Source organism: Equus quagga, chromosome 1 (assembly GCF_021613505.1).
Source record: "Equus quagga isolate Etosha38 chromosome 1, UCLA_HA_Equagga_1.0, whole genome shotgun sequence".
In the NCBI taxonomy this organism is placed as follows: Eukaryota; Metazoa; Chordata; class Mammalia; order Perissodactyla; family Equidae; genus Equus; species Equus quagga.
In genome coordinates, this window is record NC_060267.1 from 159,685,190 (window position 1) to 159,706,483 (window position 21,294).

General features: G+C 38.1%; 1 protein-coding gene across 2 annotated transcripts in view; it reads left to right on the forward strand.

The window, feature by feature from the left end:
- Positions 1–21,294, forward strand: part of ZNF385D (zinc finger protein 385D) — a 277,992-nt gene that overhangs the window by 55,494 nt on the left and 201,204 nt on the right. For both annotated transcript variants that reach the window (XM_046682724.1, XM_046682734.1), the window contains exon 2: positions 16,464–16,606. In XM_046682724.1, coding sequence (XP_046538680.1) covers positions 16,464–16,606 — 143 coding nt within the window. The remainder of the gene's footprint in view (positions 1–16,463; positions 16,607–21,294) is intronic.

Below are 21,294 nucleotides of genomic sequence, written 5' to 3' on the forward strand. Positions count from 1 at the left end.
TATTTGAAATATCTCATTACTGAAATAATCACTTTTAATTTACCAATTGTACAGCTTTTACCTTTCCAGAAACATAATGAATAATGTAATTTGCTCCATGGCAATCAAATTTGCATCCCATGTGCCAAAAATGTAGATTTTTTTTACTCAGAGAATATATTCACATAGGCTTTCTGAAATATGACATATAAAATAAAAATAACGTGTTTCTTAGGAAGATTTATCTTACTATATTCTTTTGTCATCAGGGAAAGACTTCAGATATTTTGTAACAGTAGAATACTCTGAAATGTGTTGGAGAGTCTGAGTTCTTTGCAAATGGTTCTGCTCTATAGATGCTCATATCTATAATTGGAATTTATCAATCGGTTAAGATCCAACCCAAACTAGCTAAGTGAAAATCTAGCCAAAGGCAATTCAAAATGGAATAAAAAAAATTTAAAAAATTACAAAAATCCAAAATGTCTATCTGGCTTTGTGGCAGTGGCCATTGAAGAAAAGCTATGTTACAACATGGCTGCCTGTGGGGAAGAGGGAATGTAAGAGCTTGTGTGTAAGGGTAGAGAAGAAAGGATATTTCTGTGTAGAACTGGGTAGCACTCATGATTTTGCTGGGGGTGTTTGGAGAAAAAGAGCCAACTAAAATTTTGGGTGGACTAATTGAATTCTCCAGTTACAAGTAAGACTGACATAAAAAATTATCAAGATTTCCACAGTGCCAATATGCCATCTAAAACTTTGTCTGCCTGGAATAGTTGGTAAAAATGTAGCAAATGAACAAGAAAGCCATTCATAAAATTGATTGGCCTTGATTCTAGTCCATGTGAATACCAGAACATGTCATGTTATGGTAAAAAAAAAAAGTGTCAGTCATCACATCTGGTGCTGCCAATTGAACATCACATATGGCTCTTTACTAAAAGAAGTGGGTTTTAAACTATTTGTAAATATAGAAGAAAGACCAAATTGAGGCCAACCGATGTCCAGTTAGAAGCTGATTTGCTTTTGTTAATATAGGTTAATATTAACAAATTTCACTTGATTTTACTTGATGTTTCAGAAAAGGATTTCATTTTATTAAACAATAGAAAACTATTATTTTAAAGGGAAAATTGTGTAGAATAGGAATGGGAAAAATTTTTTTACTTATTTTCTTGCTGTTGCTTTCATTTTATCTTTATTTAAAGAGCTTGGGATCATATTTACTTTCTTTGAAATTTACCAGTGCATTCAGGAGAGTGGGCAACCAATCAATATTTGTTGAATATTTGTGAGAAAGAATGAATCAGCCAAGAAGTAAATCTGAGAGGAAAGAGAAATGAGGGGCAATAAAAGAGAAGAGATGATAGAGCGGGTAAGTAATTGAGAACAAAGCTAGAAAGGGTGCATATGAGTTTGTTATGTCCATTTTTCCACTCACCAAAAGTAATATTAAGTGTTTCTAGCCTAGATTCCAAGTCAGCTATCAGGTTTTGAGTATCCACTATGTGGTAGACACTGAACTAGTTTCTAGCCCATGCAATATTTTGTCAGGTAATGTCATGCTGTTGATTGGTTACTTTCCAATTGCAAAGACAGAAATACTTCTGGGGGTTACCAAGAGATCTTTGAAGAGTGGATGTTTCCATATAGGCTATCTTTGGGGGCATTTTCCGTGCTGTTTACAGGCTTTTTCAGTACCAGTTCTGTCTAAGTCAAGAGAGTCATCTGTCCATCTGATTTGGATATGATCATTTCCCCAGATTATTGTTTTCCCAACCCCTTCTCTCCCTCTTTCCATTCCTTCCTTTCTTCTTTTCTTCCTATTTAATTTTCTCTCTTTTTAATATTGTTTCCTATGCCTACCACTACAGTGCTCATACGTTGAAAACAGGCATCAAGGAATATTTTGTGTTCTCAATAGGAATCAACCAAATAGTATTAATAAAAGTAAAGATAGTTTGCCATTTCCATTTATTCTCTTCGTATTGGCTTTCAAAGAAATTCATTTATTCATTCATTCACTCAAGAACACTTGAGTGCCCATCGTTTTCAGAGCATTTTGTTAGCCATCATGGAAAAAAATTATGTTAATACAGACATAGGCTTTCTCCTTCAAAAACTTTTAAGCCAGAACCAAATAACTCCACTACTAAACAAAAAGTAAGACCCAGAAGAGACATAATGATTAATGATTTAAACACTAATAATTTTAATAAAATCAAATTTAATAAAATATATCAATTTATTTCCTATCATTTTAATAAAATAATAATGAATTAAAAAGACAATAAGAATAACAAGAATAGTTATTATAATTTAACATTCACTCTGTTACATATTTCTCTGTGTAATCTTTACAGAAATCCTGTGATTTAGGTATTATTTTCCTTATTTTATAGAAGAAGAAACTAAATAGCGGTTAAGTTCCTTAGGACATGAAAATGTTGGGATTTTGATTCAGGTTTCTGATGACAAAGTCTGTTCTCTTAACCACCTAAAGTATTCCGTGGAGGTTTGCAAAAGAGAAAATTGATTACTGTTCTAAATGGACAGGAAGGGGAGGCCAGAGCAGGGAGAAGTGGCATTTCAGCTAAACCTTGAAGGGCAGGGAGGAGTTAAAGAAATGACACAAATTTTAAAAAATTAAAAAGTAGTTTCCTTATGGTTATAGGAGGAGGCCACTAAATAGTATGAGTAGCGAAGGAGAGGTCATAATGACATTGATAACATGGGAGACAGATAGTTAGCACTTGGAAGGCATAATGACTTTTGAAAACAATATGCAGGATAGATCAGAATCATTCAGGAAAATGTGGTGCCAATTTCAGAAGAGCTGCTGCTTACAGAATTTCTCTCTTCTCTCTCAGCAGGCATTCCTGCTCAAAGCAATTTGACTCATTCTGTCTTGTTCTTCCTTTGGGATTAAAGTCCTTTCAGAAGCACAAAATAATCTTTATAATTTAAGGCAAACAGCCCCGTGAATTTGAAAAGACTAACTCTAATTCTCCATGCCTGTGATCAGAGCTCCTTCTCAAGTTTCTTTTTAGGTTCAGTAGTTGTTTTGTTTTCCATAGAATTTTTTAGGTTCACATTGATCCGATCCATCCACAGGCTTCCACTCTCTAGATCAATGGGGAGGAATAGCTATGAAGGAGCTGTATATTCTCAAGATGTTCACTCACACCCGAATCATGAGGGGATCTCAGAAAATGTGTTTATTCCTATGTCAACACTCACTGTTGCAGAAAGCCAGGGAATGGAAGTTTCCTACTTATTGAGGAGCAAGTGCAAATCTCCAGTTATCCTCGTAGCCTGGGCAAGCTTTTGTAGAAAAGTCATATGCCCTTCTGAGTCTTCTCACCGGGTTCTAACCAAAAGAAGGCTGAACACTTTGCCAAATGGCTTGGTATAAGGAAACCATGAGGATTATTCCACTATCCATCTTCCAATGGTTACAGAGAATTTCTGTACATCTTCTAACCTGATTGATGTCCGTAAGAGTTAGAGTTTAGGATGCCCTAATGTTATCAGGTTTAGATAATTTTGAGTTTTTATGTTGGGGATAGCAAATTTTAAAGAACTGAATTAGATACTGGTATCTTTTATTGGAAGGATTCTGAGGCCTACAAGGAATCTAGAAATAGGATTGATTGGTATCATATTCCCTAAGTAGTAGAAAGGAAGCAGTATCATGGATTTATATCTTTGGCTTATGGGGACAAGGGACAGAATATGATTTTTACAAAGAGCTGGAGTATTGAAATCAGTCAACCTATGTTTGAATCCCTCTTTGCATTAGCTGCTACAAAGTACTTAATCTCATAGAGCCTCAGTTTTCACTACTAAAAACCTAAGTTATTAAGAGCTAATGGAATTGTTGTGAAAATTAAAATTCTATGTATGTGTAAAGTGCTCAAAAATTGAGAGTGGTTATTATTATTTTGGTAGTTATCATTATTATTTGAAATTGATGCTGCTTTGAATAGTTCAGTCTGTATGGTCTACCACATGCCAGCAGAGTGCAATTTAATTACTGGACTATTTTGTTCTCATTGCTAAATTAAATTTTTCTCTTAGGAATGTATTTAGGCCTGTGCTATTCTGGACACCTAAATTCTAAGGCATAATAATAAGATGAGCTTCTAGTAAATTTGCAGTCAAAGAAAACTCAGAGACCATTTCTGTGGCATCCTACATCAGTTGTTAATTCTGGCTCAGGCCGAGTTGAGTAAAATCGATGGGAATGAGTAGCACAAATCAAGACGTGTACGTGCTCAAGAACTGTGTATTTTAGGCTGCACTTCACAGGAAGGTGAGAACTTGATCATGACAACAAGAAAAACCTGTGTTCTCTTGTTTACCTTGGCCTCTGATCTTGGACTTCTGGTCAGCGCCTGGTATCCTCTGAGCTCAGGGCGTCTCCAGAAGGCCATCTCAGAGTTAACCTTAAATGCTCAACATCTCTACCAACATGGCTGCCAGCAGTGACAGCTCCCACTGATTATTTGCTTCCCTTTCATTTCAGGTTAGCTTTAATCCTTTTATTTCACTGCACTGTTTTATGATCTCTTTTATTTTATCACAATATAGATGTCCGTTTTCATCGTGTGTTGCATTTTGCTGATGGCTCCATAACCTTGGCGTGATGACTTTCTCCTCCCTGAGGCTATAATCAATTTCTGTTTGACTTTCTCCTCCCTGAGGCCATAAGCAATTTCTATTTTTTTCCTGGATTTGTAAATCCTGTATCTGTTGCCTCCTGGCTATTTGAATGTAAAAACTTAGGTCCTTTCCTTGGAGGCAGTTTCTGCTGCCATCAATTTCTCTTTCAGATTGGTGGGAATCACAACTCAGTAGGTATTTGAAAGGAAGAAAGGTGTAATATAATCAAAGAATATGGGTTTTGGAATCAGATGTCTCTGGTTCCTGATTCTTCTTGGTTCTACCATTTAACAAGGTGGTTTATCTTCAGTAAAATGATCTCACTAAGCCTTCGTTTCTTCACCTGTAAAATGAGAACAAGAATATCTTCATTGTTTGCGTAAATAATGTATGTAAAGCCATCTAGCACAGAACCTAGAATATAGTAATGCTCAAAATGACAGGACTTCTTATAAAATACGCTTATGTGCATCATCTTGCTTGCAATCACTTACAAGCATTTTATTTCTCTTCCATTTAAAACCAATCATTTTCAAGATACCACAATTACTACAATTCCATTAGTAACTGATTTTACGTCTCTTCCAAGGACCAAATGTTTCAGAATTAAAAGAAAATATAAAGTTAGGTTTATTTTAAGCAAAACCTGCCAGAAGAAACAATCACACTGAGGCCGAGACTAAACAGAGCACATGTCAGCTCCGCAGGGAATGTTCTTGAGGAAATTGAAATCAGAATTTCTTTTAGCTATTACAGAGTTTGTAAGAATGTTCACCAAAACAATGGAAGCCAGAATGCAGTTCCTAAACCCTGGAAGCTAATGGATGTTAGCAATGGGATGTGCTAAGTATAGGCTCCTTAAGGTAGCATAAATGTGATCTTCACTGTTCTTAATACATTTTGCTTAATTTCATGATGGTATAGCGACATAGTCTCTTCTTCCATGGTTCTTTCTAAATGTCACCCAGTGCTAACTCCAGTGGCATTTCCTAGGAATTTTGTGCCATGGCTGTTATAAAAGAAAATTCAATTGAAATGTGAAAAAAAAAAGTCAGTGAAACATTGAATGAAAACGTTCACAATCAAGCAAATGCTCTAGGAGATACTATCATTAAGTTCAATCAAATTAATTATGATGGGTGTAAATTTAGTTTCTACTTTGCTCTTCTGGACTATAGACAAAGTGAAAGGGAGAACTGAACCAATAACAGGTTAATTCAAATAGAATAAAAATCTGATACCTTTGGATGAACGCATATACATTCTCGTCTCTTTGGGCTGCTATAACAGAGTATCACAGACTGGGTGGCTTATAATCAACAGACATTTATTTCTCACAGTTCTGGAGCCTGGGAAGTCCAAGATCAAGGGGCCAGCAGATTCAGTGTCTGGTGAGAGCCTACTTCCTGGTTCCTAGACAGCCACCTCAGATGATGGAAGGGGCACAGGATCTGTCTGGTGCCTCTTTAATAAGGTCACTGCTAATCCCATTCTTGAAAGCTCTGCCCTCATGACCTAATCAACTCCCAAAGGCCTCAGCTCCAAATACTATCACATTGGGGGTTAAGTTTCACCATCTTAATTTGGGGGGGGAGGGACACAAACATTCAGTCTATAGTATTATGGTGTCTGGTACACACAATATATGGTATTATAAGACCCAGTGGAGGTAAGAAACATGTAAAATTTCTTCTTGAATGATCCATTGCCTTACAAATGAGTGCCTGTCAGTATATGTTGATTTGATTTGCTTTAGCAAAGTTTAATTGAAGCTTTTTGTTTGTAGAATTATTTTTCTCTACCACCTGTCATTGAAAAACTGTCAATGTCTGAATAAAATGTAGATGTGAGAGCTTAGACTCTGGGAACAGAATCTTTGGTGTCGAATCCTAGCTCCACAACTTGTTAATTATATGACCTTGAGCAATAGTCTTAACCTCACCATTGCTGCATCTCCTTATTCACGAGACCACGAAAGGATAGAAGAGATATACTACATAGAGTGCCCAGCACAGTGCCCAATGTGCAGGGGCTGAAATGTCATTGCTTTTATGCTTGTGGAGGAAGAGAGAGTGTTTACAAGATGGAATAAATTCACATCTAACAATGAAATCCATATTTAAGAAGCTTATGTAAAGAAGAAATGTTAATAAAATTATGCTATAAAAAGATTAGAGCTTTTTATATTTGGACCATTTTTTTTTTTAAGAAAAAATCAACAATGGAATCTTAATTGAACTAAAAATCTATGATAAAATGTTCCTCACCTTTCAGCAATGTACTCCTATAAACTCTCTGATTGTTTGGTCCCTATTTCTTTTGTAGTTCTTCAGGGAAGTTGCTTGTTTTTGAAATGAACAAGATTGTTAATTTGGGCGTCGTAGAAGAGAGAGTATAATATCTTGGTAGGCTGTGACTCACTTTAATTCAGTCATTTGTTTGCTCATCCATCTATCTATCCATCCATTCCTGAAAAAGACAAACAAATCACTAAGTAGGTGCCAGGAACCCCCTAATAAATAGAAGTCAAGGAGGAATGCAGTAGGTATACTCCTCGTGACCCAGCATCCTCATCTGGGGAGGTAGACGCAGAAGCAAGTGAGTCCAGCAGTGTGTGCTGAGATGGAAGCCTGTGCTGGGCAGAGGAGGGCACCGAGGGAGGGATCTCTGCTCAGTGATATCTGGGAGATACTACATAGAGGAAGTCATACTTGCGCTGGGTCCTGAACCAGACGTAGATGATTGCTTGCTTGCCATACTTTGATGCAGGTTCAGAGAATATGTGAGGTGGGATGTAACTAAGATAAATGCAAATTACAAGGCTTAATATGCTGTCCTGGGTTTGTATTTTCTGGGCTTAATTGCTAGTTGAAATTTTCCTTTCCAAAAGTGAGTTATCCTAGATATTCTGGATTAAATCAGTTTCTTTCCATACCTTTACAATTCATTTACACATATCTATAGTGCCCTACTCTACTTTTCCTTCCCAGCCAGATTTCTCAAAATAATTTTGTCTGCTAGTTTCCCTTCTGAATCCCTCCTCCGTCCTTGACTCTCCTCAAAAGTAGCTCCTCTTTGATGTTATCAACTTAAATGATTGTATTTAAATGACTCATAAAGGTCACCAGAAATCGCCACGACATTAAATCTAACAGACATTGCTATCTTACTTGATCCTTCTGCAGGCCTTAAACAACGTGGACCACTCCTTCCTTTTCTAAACGGTCTCTCCCTTTGGCCTCTAGGTAGCCACAACTCTCCACTCCATCTCACTCTTCTGTCAGTCCTTCTCAATCTTCCTCAGTGGGCAAAGATCCTCAAGGTTCAGGGTTAGGCGCTGGTCTCTTCATTCTTCACTTTCCCCTCCCAAGGAAATCGTTGTCATGTCCATGATTTAGGTTTCTACCTGGTGACTCTCCAATGTTTCCTCAGAATGAAGTCAGCCTAGAACTATCTTTTAAGCGGTAGTCCCACTTATCCAATGGCTACATTTCCACTTATACCTCAAATTTATAATGTCAAAAACTTAGTCTTCTTCTCTTAAACCTGCTTTTCCTCAGGTGTTCTCTATCTCAACTAATAGCCTCATCATCCACATAATAAGGACACTTTAGGGAGATAAATGAAGGTTTGCCCTAACTTGTGTGATTTTTACTTAACTCACCTTGATGGTACTGGGAAAACCACACTAAACCATTTAAGCCTGGGAAATGTTTGATTAATGCCTTAGATCACATTTAGTGCTTACACAGATTGGCAAGTGCGTGGAGATGAAGCAAAGAATATAAAACAGTTACATCATGTGAAAAAACATGGGGAAAGGAAGATATTTATCAGACTATGGAGCAATGGTATGCCCAGCTCTGCTGGCATAGAGAAGTTCATGCAGGCAAGTCCCAATTGAAAGGCACAGATCATGGAAAAACAAGACTATATAACCAGACTTCAGCATCTTTTTTCTCTTTAAAAAGTGAGATGACTAAAGCCTAGATGTTATGAGAAAAATTACCGTGAGAGCCAGACGTAGGTAGGCAGATTAACTGCCTACATTAGCTGGATTTAAACACTTGGCTATTAGAGAGACTGGATTCTGACACATTTTGTTTGGTGAAGTGCTTTTACTTTGTGATACTACTCTCAAGGATTATCAGATATTTATAAACATCCATTTGCCCCAGGACTGGCCCCTTTTTTCATGCTTTGTTTGAAGATGTGGTATCATTTTTATCCAAAGCACTCATATTCATTAATATTGATTTCAGCATTAACAATTTTTAAAATTAGGTTGCTCTTTGGGTATTAGCATCGTTGGTCACACATGAGATTCACAGATTGGCCATGGTCTTCTCCAGGAATAGATGACTAATCATTTCTGGCATGATCCCACCAGTGTCTGCCTCCTGACAGTGGCCAGGTTTAGCTCTGGGAAAGCTGTCCTCTGCAGTCTCAAAAGGAGAAGGACCCAGGAGAAAGCAAGATTTCCTCTCCTATTAGCAATGCATTCTGAAACAGACTGTATCAGGCACCTTATTTGTAAATTACTCGTCACTTGAGAATGTTGGTTTTGCACTGGAGCTGTAATGTCCAATAGAACCTTCTGTGATTGTGAAATGCTTTTTAACTGCAGATTACATGGCAGCCTCTAGCCACATGTGGCTATCAAGGCATGTGAAATGTAGCTAGTGTGACTGAGAAACTGAATTTCTAGTTTTACTTAATTTTAATTTAAAATAGCCATGTATGGCTAATGACTACCATATTGGACAGCTCAGCACTAGAGTACCATTTTTATTAGTTATAATTGATTTGGGGAAATTAAATCTTGGGAAATTCCTCTTGAGGAAAATTTTACATTTTTTACATACACTGGTATGACTTGAGAGGAAGTTTCCAGACATATTCTTTTGATTCCCTACGAGGAGGTCCTTGTCCTGATTTCTGCACTTTTTGACAGAGGGGCTGAAGTACAGAGGGATATTTAGGGTTAAATGTCTAAAACTCCTTACTCTGGCACTCCTAACAGAATCTTTTCCATTGTTTCTCAGGCATCAGAAATTGTCATGAAACTTGGTTAAATAGGTGAGAAATTCTCCTTTTTTCCTGTAAAGACTTGACTCGGGATATTGGCAACTAGATAATACCTGGGTTTTGATTTTGGTCACGGCATTCACTTACAGTGACAGAGAAAACATCGTTAGTTAGTCCTTCTTTCTCAGCTTCCTTCCAAAATGATTTTTGAGGTGGCTTACTGGAATATTTAAATACCACAACTTAAAGCGAATAAAAAAGAATTTGGACAAGGGAAAATGTGGATCATTCACATGCGTTTTCTTTCATGGGTAAAGAGCAAGTCACTGACCCTTGACTTGGGCAAATGGTTTTGAATCAATGTTTCCAGAATGGTGCTCCAGTTGCCCTGACTCATACTCTCATTCTCACCTCATTCCTCACTGTGGTCAGGAGCAGGATGTGTGAGACAGCAGTCACCATCCTGTGTGGCTCAGTGCTGCCAACTGCCCTTTTTAACATTTGAATTGACCTGCCAAGGGCAAGTCACTTTAGGCCAATGAGGACCTTTCTCCTGAGGTAGAAAGTGCTGGATCAACTTTCCAAAACCTAGCAGGTGAATCAACACTCCAAAAAATGAGGGGAAAAAATGAAAGCAATGAAAGAAAAATTGTGACCAAGTCACACTAAATTAAAATTTTTTCTCAAAATAAGTTTCTAGTTTTATCATTCGGTTGGGAACAATATGCAAACAAAGATAGGAACTGAATGGGAGTTTGGATTACTGAGGTTTAAGGAAACGTGGTAAACATACAGTTTTCCTAGCCAAGAAATAAAAAATAATCTCAACAACAAACTGCCCATTGTAATCCCCAACCAACAACCTTGGCTATTTAAGAGGCAGCCACACAAGGGAATACAACAAACGCCTATTATTTTTCTAATTTGGCAAGTAGATATTAAAGAATTTAAACTCGGGGTGTTTGAAACATGTTTGATATGAATGTCTTTCTCGAATATCGGGCAGTGCCAGCATGTTCTGTGACAGATAAATATTAATGATAAATACTGAATATTATTTTATATCTCCTTTACAAGGAATTTGTTGATTCTTTTGAGCCATAATAAAATTTTCTCACAAGATTTCTGATTTTGACGCATTCCCTTCTGGCTGCAAGGGAGCTGGCTTGCCTAATATGATAAAAGTGACTTACTAGAGTGTTCTGTTTTGTTGTTATTTTTTTTGGTTGGTTGGTTGTTTTGTTGTTGTTTTAATTTAAATCTATTTGCATCAGTGCGTTGGAAGTCGTTAAGGTTGCTCAGGTTCAGATCAAATGCCATTTATTACTCGTGTGATTTGAGGTAAGATATTATGCTTCCTAGAGTCTTGCCTTTTGAGTTTGTAAATTGGGTATTTTAATAGCTGCCTGGCAGAATTATTGTGCATTTTAAAGGAATTAAGGGGATAGCAGACCTAGTTCATGCCAATCACTCAACAGATTTATAAAATGTAGCTGTGTTCTCTACACTCATTCCCACCCACCCTAGCCGGCCAGTTTCACTCCAGTGTTTTGTGTCAAAGCAAGTTTTGCCTTTGTGACCCAAATTCATCATTTCTTTTCTACTACCTATGACTACAGTCAGATCTACAGTTTTTATGCCCAGTATCCCATAGACCCCAGAATTCCTAGTGCACCCCTCCCTCCCACAATGGACATGGCAAGTTCTAACTGAAATAGTTGGGAATTGATATGAGAATTGTTCCACGTGTATCAAATTAGTTGTTTCACGAGTACCTACTTAGGACTTGATGTTATATAAAATGCTCTAGATCTTTCCCTGTTAGATATGAATATTCTCAGCAGTTTAGGAATTTAATGATAGCTCACTATTGAAATATGTATGTGTGTGTATATATGTATATGTGTATATACACACACATATGTAGTTAAATTGATGGTGAAGAGAAAAGATACTATAGAAATTATTTCTCCCATCAGCAAATCAGGGATTTCTGCTGCTTTCTAGAAATGTAGATTAAAAAATATACATGTATTTTAAGGATTCACCATTCTAAAGCATACACAGGCGTGAATTTTTAACAGCAGCAACCCTTGAGCATTTTGAACTTCAGCTTTGTCATTTGGGAAAATGAAAGATTAAGTAGTAGGTTAAGCTGTCAGACAGGACGTCTGTGACTGTCTAATGAACCCTGAATGGATCAAGTGTAGAAGTTCAAGGTTAAAACTTGTATTATGGAATAGGATAAAACTATTCTACTCTCAAGGAGTATTTCCAAATATTTCAAAGTAACCTCTTTTTGTAAAGATTCTCCTTCTGCAGGGGTCAAAATAAACAAAGTGAAGAATATGAAGCTGCTTTTAAAATTATCCCGATTGTGTGCTTTCAGAAGCCGGGGTTCATGTCTGGACTGACCTGAATAGTTCCTTTGGAATTTATTAGGTTTATTAAAAAAATACGCCTGACTTAGTGACCACTAATTGGCAGGCACTGTGCTAGGCGCTTTCTACACGTTATATGATAAGCTTCAAGTGACAACCACTGATTTAGAATTCCTATTTATCTGTATAAATTATTAAAATAAACATTTCAAATTTGCATTTTAATTTAATTATCAATAATGTAAAGTGAAGTGAATGTGCATCACTCTCGCAGAAAGTCTCTATTAACAAATACTCTGTTGACAAATAGGTGACTTCAGTATTTTGTGCAAATTCACAAATTTGTACTTTTTCAAATACACAGCTGTCTTGTAAACAGACGAAAGTAATATTTAATATGTTTGCTCTATAGTTCAATTCTAAATTCTAAACATAATCTAACAGAACCAAACATCAAAAAGGGACAGAAAAGAGTTTTGTGAGCTGTAATGATCACTTTATCTTATTTGTCTTATTTACCTTCCTTATTCAATATTTTCCTCAGTGTCTAATAACTATTCTATACTCAGTGAATGTTTTTTAACTTGTTGAAACGCAAGAAGTTTGGTATAGAGAGATAGTTGCTCTGAAATCAGAACAATTTGTTAAAATTTAACTTGTCAAAACTGCATAAGTTAAAAATGCATAGGTTATGAAATATGTAGTGCTAGATGTAGGCAGTTTCATAGACAAAGGGCATGAATTTGTATCTTTTTCAATCCCCACCCATGGAGGGTTCAAATGCTTTCCTCAAATTAATATATCAATATTTCCAGCAGTGTGACATTCAATGAATGAACAAGAAGACGACTCTTTTTAACCTATAGAACTATCTATAAATTCCCTATATATTTTGATGTTTATTACTGTAAAAATAATTTTATAATAACGAAAATAGTAATAAACATATGTTCATATCCTAAATGCAATGGTTTCTATTAGAAAATGAACGCATGCAAGAGATATTTTCTCAAGGAGCATATTTTAATCTGCTTTACAAATGAAACACTATATTTGCCGCTTTTGATTTTGCACTATTTGAGGATAATATTCTTACTCCTGGTCATGTACAGATTGGTACAAGTAAAATGTTTCAGGACTTATGCAAATGTTAAAAGCAGAAGTGTTAGTCACAGATAATTTTTAAGAGGTAGCCTCAATTTTGTGCTCCAATGTCAGCCCTGTAGATTTACAGCAATTCAACGTTTCACTTAGATTCATGAATTGTTATACCTTGGAGTCACAGATGAGGTTCTTCTGGAAACGGACTCTGAGACTTATTGGGGACGCTCTTGGAAGCATCTCCTGTGAAGAGTGAGGGATGCAGGATTGGACAGAGGAAGAAGTTGAACTGTGATGCAGTCACATCAGAGACCTCCAGTCTATCCTACATCCTTTGAGGAGCTTTAGAGCTGAAATAGAGCTTCAGAGTTGTCCTGGCTTGAGTCAAGAGGGAGAAGCCATTAAACCTCTGGCTTAATAAGTCATTGCATGGGCTACCAACCCCTCCCCTAGGGAAGGAGTTTGACCTTGGGTGAGGCAGCTCCTTTTGGCCCAAGGCAATATGTGAAGAGGATCTCAGGTGAGAGTCTTCAGCTACCCACACTCCCAGCAGCTGGGGGAATGAGTGCCTCAGTCCTGAAGGGGGCTGTGGGAAGCACACCACAGCATCCATTACACCTGTATTTGCATAGCACATGGCCAAAGAATATGTAGTCACATGTCCTCTGCTTTCCAACCATCCTTTAGCTTTCTCTCTTTAAACAGATAGGAAGAGAGGAACTCAAATAGTTTCCTCAGCTTCCCAAAGTTTATGTATGACTCTTCGTTGATGTTTTTTATTCCCAGGAAGGCAATCCCAGTTGCAATATTGAGAAAGGGCCTTGTACTATATGTGTAAATGTAAATGAAATACATATCCTGGAGGAAGAGGGAAGTTGGGAATTAACCCTACTTAGCAATGAAATCAACATATGTTTATTCTTTGTGCCTCTTATGGTGCTGCATAAAAAATATATGCTTGAATTATCTCTTAACCTCTTTGGATATCCTGAACCAGAGGGGATTTGTGAATGAAATTTATACATGCTAAATTGCATTCTTGTATTTATAAGAATGGAATGTTTCTGTGGAAGCAACATAAACGGCTAAAGAGTTTATTAACTTATGTTTGCTTTCCATGATATGTTAGCCCTTACCTAATTTCTGAGATTTTTAGGATCAAACATGTTAATGAATGCTTATGAACATCTTTTGCAAAGCATGACATGTGACACAGATAAAAGTAATTTTAGGGGTGGACCTGGTGGCGTAGTGGTTAAGTTTGTATGTTCTGCGTTGGCGGCCCAGGGTTTGTGGCTTCAGATCCCAGGTGCAGACCTACACACCACTCACAAGCCATGCTGTGGCGGCATCCCACATACAAAATAGAGGAGGACTGGCACAGATGTTAGTTCAGGGACAGTGTTCCTCAAAGAGGAAGATTGGCAACAGATGTTAGCTCAGGGCCAATCTTCCTCACCAAAAAATAATAATAATAATTTTAAATTATTAAGGCACACTATTATTTGTGGACGTGTTAAACCACACCACTGACTTCAACCAAAACTTGTTTTACTTCTGAGTTCTCTAAAAAGGTACGAACCAAAAATTTACTTTGGTTCTTTAACTTTTAATCAAAAGAGAAATTTTTAGCAATGCTAAACACAAAATGAGTCTATCACCAAAGTTTTATGGATGCCCTCCCTAAGAAAGTATACATAACCACACTCAATTTACTACCAGGTGGACAATAAAATAAGTTTATGGTGTGCTCTGGCGAATGTAGACTTGTTATATTTTGCTTTTATTTCTGTTCGTTTTAACATCTGCCCTCTATTTCCTGACTTGTACTATTTTTTATTTTAATTGGTTTGCTGATTCAAACTTAGTATTTTTGGCCTTGCTGTTGTTGAGGAATATTTCAAGAGGAAAGTAAAAAGAGTGGGAAAAATACTGTTTTTGTTAATTTGGCTCCAGCTGATTTTATACCTGGAAGCGGGAGAGCTAATGGTTTTTTGTGTGGTTAATTAAATCCTGTGCTGCTGGCTTCTGTTATAGGTATTAAGTCACCCACCTTGTTAGCGGATCCTCTGGTCCAGTAGGGTTGGATTTACCATCGGGGAATAGTTTTTTACGATGTTCACCTTGTGTTCAGGTAACTGATGGAGGGGAAGATGATGGTCTGTGTGCAGTTGGCCAGAGACTGTGAGATTTGTAAAGGTAATTCGTATGGAGTCTCCACTTTGTTTTAAAAACAAGATGGCAGGCAAATAAGTGGCACAGACATGAATCTCTTTCCTCTTTTCTTGTCTCTTAGAATTCTTCTCTGAGAAAGGAAAAATCCCACTGCGTTTTGTTTTCCTAATGCTTCTTGGATTCTCACCAGCAGGTTTTTACAGTCTGTTGCTTGCCTCTCAGATTAGAAGAATGCTAGCATATTTTAACAGTTTCCTAGGATTCCAACAGTCTTTAATTAACAGCAAATTGATGTTTTGAAATGTTACCAAGGTATGAGAAACTGAATACTGCAAGGGGCTTCCGTCCTTTCAGCTTCTGAGTGCAGTGGGGTCTTAGAACAAGGGGCAAAGGTGTGTGCTCCCTTGCAGACAGCTGGTTACCTACTGGTATGTCAAGGGGGTGTCTTTGTTGGCGTAATAATCCCACTGCTTGCTCATTGGTGGCCTTCTAAATTCCCCCTACTTATGACTGGGAAGGAGTCAGGTAGTTGTTGAATGCTCAGAGCTACAGGGGTGCTGAACAGCTCAGGGATTTCTCCACTCGTAGCTGGGTTCAATGATTTTAATCCTCCGGTTGCCAGGGCACTAAGATACGGCTGCCTATGTTTGTGGTTACGGTTCTTTTCCATGCCAGGTTCATGTCATCTTGCTGCCAGAGTTTTGAATGTGGTGGAAAAAGAGCAGTTCTATAAAGTAATCACTCAGACTGGATGCATATTCTGAGCAGAAGTTAGTTTGCAAAGAGGGATCGGGGTGCAGTGGAGGAGTTTTCCTTTTGAATCAAGACATCTTAGTTACACATCTCTAGTCAGGAAAAGAAGGATAGACTGGGGAGTATGGAATGGTTGAAATGTTAACTGTTACTTACATAATCAGATAGTTATAATCCGAGGAGGAAAAGAGAGCAGCTCAACTAGCTCCCTCTGCCTAATGGCAAATCTGCTCATTGGCCAGTTCCCAGTTGAGGTCAATACGCTCCATGTCTTGTTTTTTCCAGTGACCCACAAAGCTGGCCTTTTGGTCTCAAAAGAGACTTTGGTGATTTTTACATGCATCATGTCCCTGATCACTCCCTCTGCTCTCCTCTCTGCAGGTGGTACATGCCAGAGCCCTGCTCTCCCAGCCCTGGTCCGTCCACCAGCCCCTCCTTTACAACCATCGCTGGATATTAAGCCGTTTCTTCCCTTTCCTCTTGACACTGCGGCCGCAGTCAACCTCTTCCCCAATTTTAATGCGGTAAGTCCCACAGTTAAATTTGTGTATGCCACAGTGGTAGATCCTGGGAAACGTTAAAGGCCAGAGTGAGTTGTTTACTGCCTCTCTTTTGTTATATTGCTTATTCCATGGCTTGTCTAAAAGTCGTGATGAAGTTAGTTGTCTGCCTGGTTATGTAAGGGCCCCGGAGCCAGGAAAATTAAAAGAGATTCAATTGATTGGGTTGATCATGAGTTAATGTCTCCCTTTTAGTGTCTTTCTGGGTAACACTAACAATTTTATTATTTTGTTGGAATATATCCACATTGAAATTTCATGAATTTGTTAGCGAGAACGTTAGAATTCAAGTAGATGTCGAAAAACTTAAATGCGTGTTTCTTCTATCTGGGTCCTCTACTTTACGTTTCAAATCTGTTGCTTCTTTTCTTATTTCCTAAAGAGGACCCTGATAATTACAGTGGTGATACATTCCATGTCTAGAGCACTTTTTTCCTTCTTAACTTAAAACAACTCAGGGTTCCGGTAGTAAGAGTTTTCTTTTCTTTTTTTCCTTCCTGCCCGACCACAGTTGCTCAAAGTTGTCTTTCTTAAAGTACATTGTTTTTTCTGGGCTTTGTCATCAACCTTCTCAACACAAGTTCCATTGCTTACTTGCCTCTATTTTCACTTAAGCATGTCTTTATAAATTGGCAGATTCCTCATATTCATCATCACCTTTTTTTTTGTACAAACAGTGAAAGTATTCTTAGGATAAAAATAGAAATAGGAGTTGAAAAGGTTAGAAACCAGTAAGTGACATTTTTTTCTCATATCATCTGATTCAGCTTTCAGCGGTTGTTATAATGCAGGTCTGAGCTTACCAATGACAGGGCATGTCAACACGACCAAAGCAAAGAGGATTAAGATGAGAGGTCACTGAGTGCCCAGGGATCTAAATAGTACAGGTTTCTTATTGCAACGTCTTGCCACCATGATAGTTTTTTTTTAAAAAGTTCTGCCCACAAGTAGATTATTCTCCTTCAGGAGATAGAAGTGGGTCTTATTTTTTTTAATTATACTTTGTTATGGGGAGTTTGGCCAGGCCTGTATAAGATGGTACAGTTATGTTCTAGTCCTCGCTAAAGAGCAAGGGAGAATCACAATGACCCCTTTAATTTTTGGTGGGTGAGGAATTTTCCATAGGAATCTTATTTTGCAATTGATGGAGCATAAATAGAGCAGCATAAAGATCACATTTCCAAAGTAGAGATTTCTAATCCTGGGTGTTTCAATAAGAGTAGAGAAAAAATTGCTCAGCATCAAATTCCCTGATTCTTAAATGACCATGCTGAAGTCCCCTGGGTTCCCTTTTCTCAAAGCCGCTCATCTGCTCTTGTGTTAAGTGGCTCCCTGGCACAGTCTTGCTTCCAGGATACCTCGAGATGATCCATCAAGGTGCTTTACCTGACCTCTGAGACCACTTGGCATCCTGTCACTCAGGTCTCCTGTCAGCTTTAGAACAGCGGAGATAAAATTCCTGGAAGGTTATAAAAGGCTGGGTTGAAAACTTTTGATTGGCCCTTTGGGAAACATTAAAAGCAAAATGATTAACTTGATTGACAGTGAGTATTAGTTGTCATAAAACAAAGATGAGTGATATACTGAGTTATATGACAGTGAGCAAATTTCTTTACCGTCTTTGCTACTGTTTCCTCCTCTTTAAAATAAAGGGAGTGGACCTGATAATCTCTTCCTTTGGGGGTTATACCATTCTGGTATTTGAGCTTTTGTGGGCAGAGACGGCATAGTGTCGTGGTCAGGCTGGACTCTATAGCTAGATTGCCTACGTTTCAATCTCAGAGCTGCTACTTATCATCAGTATGGCCTTGGGTAAGTCACATAATCCCCATGGATCTCAGTATTTTCATCTGTAAAATGGGACTAATAATTTACCTACTTCATTGGCTTGTGGTCAGGATTCTGTGGGTTAAATCATTTATAACAAGCCCTATTTGAGTGATAGGTATTGTCTTCATGAATAGCCTGCCAACTCTTCTTATTTTGAATGTGGGAGTTCATTGACTAACTGATTGCAGAAGTTTGACTTCATTTTTTTCTTCTATGATGGATTTTGACTTAAGTTGGTATTTGTTCCATTTAAACCAAGAGACCCTCTGTTGCTACGCCTAATGGTTATTTCCTTTTAGTGCTAGTCAGGCTGCAGCCAGGCAAGGATTAAGGCGCTCCTTGCTTCCAACGGAGGGGTTTGGTTGCAAAGCTCATAATCAGGTGGTTTTAGACTGAGAATTAGGGTGTAGAGCATCTCTCTAAGTAACAGCCTGAGTTCTTGATTTTGTAGCAGGTGTGACTCTCGATCCACAAATTCAGGGTGTATGAAATGTAATTTGTTTTTGCTGTGAGTTGATTTTATTCCTGGTTCAAAAGCCCATTCTGTTAGACTGGAGGGAAACCCAATTTAATTCTGTTTCAGAGTGTGCTAAGATTCTGGAAACCTACAGGTTATCCATCCAGGTTTTGGTGAGACACTTCCTCTGTTCATCAAGTTATGTATTCATATAGCCATTCATGGGATGGTCAGCACCAGGTTAGCATGGCCTTGTAGGCCCCCAGCTCTCAACTTTGGATGCACAAACTTTGTGAAGTGTCACTGGTCCCTCCTGCCTAGATGTGCCTCGATGTGCTTCTTTGCCACCCAAGAACCTTCCCCCATCTGACCTCTTTGAAACAAAGTCCATGACAGTCAGAGACGATCTGCCTCCTGTATTCTTCCTCTGAGGATATGAGTATGGAATCATCTATCTATTGGGGGTAGGGTGTAGCACAATGATGAAGGAAAACTTTTAAAATATATGCATGTAAAATAAAATACACAAATCATAAGTGGATATCTCTGATTATTATCCTTAAGCAAGAGCATAAACCATTGCATTTGGATGTGAGTCAGGAAGAATAATGAAACATCTGTAAAAATAAGCACAATTAGGAGAGAAAGGAAAACAGATGTGGGATCTGAGCTGGGATATGGATATGAAAGAGGACCTTCAATAAAACCATTAGGATCTCTTAGTCTTCTTAAAGCTAATTTTTAAGGAATAGCAACAACACAAGCTGTTCATCCTTGACCTAAAGATGTCGTGTCCCTGAATATTTCAGTAGCTTCCAGACAAGAGAAAGCTTTCCTTCAATTCCTCATATACCCCTACTCTGCCCCTCAATCTCTTATGACATTGCAGTTTCAGTGTTTAGGATCATTCTGATCCCAGGGATCCCATTCTGAGTCTGAATTTCTTGAAAGGACTCAATCCTGGAAATAGGTAGATGATGTTTAGGAAAGAAATGTTCCTTTCCTAAGTGGTATGAGCTTGTTCTGTTCAGTCAAATACATGCTATTTATCAAGCATGTACTATGTGCCAGAAATAGTGATAACAAAAACTATGTTATAACTTCTGCCCTGAAATAATTCAGTTTATAAAGGCGAAGTTGGACAAATACAGAAATATTTGTAAATATGGGTGCTTTTATAGAGAAAGTTGTATAGGATAGAATGGCAGCTCAAGGACAGGAGTGGGGAAGGCTGTGTGGTTGTCTTAGGAGGATTTGGTGAGAAAAATGGAAACTATTCTAGGCATCCAAACAGGAAGGGAATTAATATAAGGATTTAGGTGCTTACAAAATCTTTGGAGGTTCTGCGGAAACAAAGGTCAGAGAAAGCTGTTGTTGGCTCTTGGTTTTTCTGCATGCTTTCATGGAGTCAGGAAGTTGCAGAAATACAGGATGGCTAGTAATCCCAGTTGCTTTAATCTAAATCCCATGAATGCCTCTCTATAGTGGATTCTAAGCCTGAACACTGCTGGCAGAGATCCGTGGGAACACAAGCCTCAAGCTTCTAGTCCTTGTGATGTAAGGGACAGCATAGAAGAGGGGAGGCAGTGCTGCGTTGCCAGTAGAAGACTTGACATGATGGCAGGATGGACAGGGCTGTCTGTGTGGGATTAGAAAAATCTGAACATGTCCAACATCATGCACAAGAGGCTAAATCCAGTGGAGCCCCAGTGTCCTGTTCTGTAAAATGAGAATGAGTGAATAACTCTTAGGTTAGTTATCAGAGAGGTAGCTGAGTTTTAAAATTCTGGAGATTGAAACTGAGAATGGGCTTGCGTAAGATCTTGAGGGGTTGTTTAGAATGGGAGCTAATCATTAAAAATGGCTATACTCCTGACAACTTTCTCCCAAGATCTCACAGTTTCCCTCTGTTTTTCATTTCTCTAACATATTTTCGTATATTCTGATCAGTAGTTATGACAATAATGAGCCTTCAAAATGTCATTGAAAAGGTACAACTTTTGGAAAATGTGTTCCCGGGGACTGACTGTGACACTGATTCCATGTCCCCCTTCTATGTGCATTGCCTGTTGGCATAAAGATTAAATGCATAAACGTGACCTAATGTACCTGCATATACCAGATACTCAGTAGATATTGAGTCCTTCTCCCTTCCAGGAGATACGCAAGAAAGAGCGCGGAGGTCACACAGAGGGAAAAAAGCAGAAAGATGGGCATGTACAGGAGAGTGACTATTTTGCTTTCAGTTAGCTTTGGCTAATATTCTTTAACATTAAAAAAAGCAAATTAGCATAGAAGTTTCAACAAATATTTATTGAGGACCTACTATGTGCCAGGCCCTTAGGATTCAGCAGTAAAACTAACA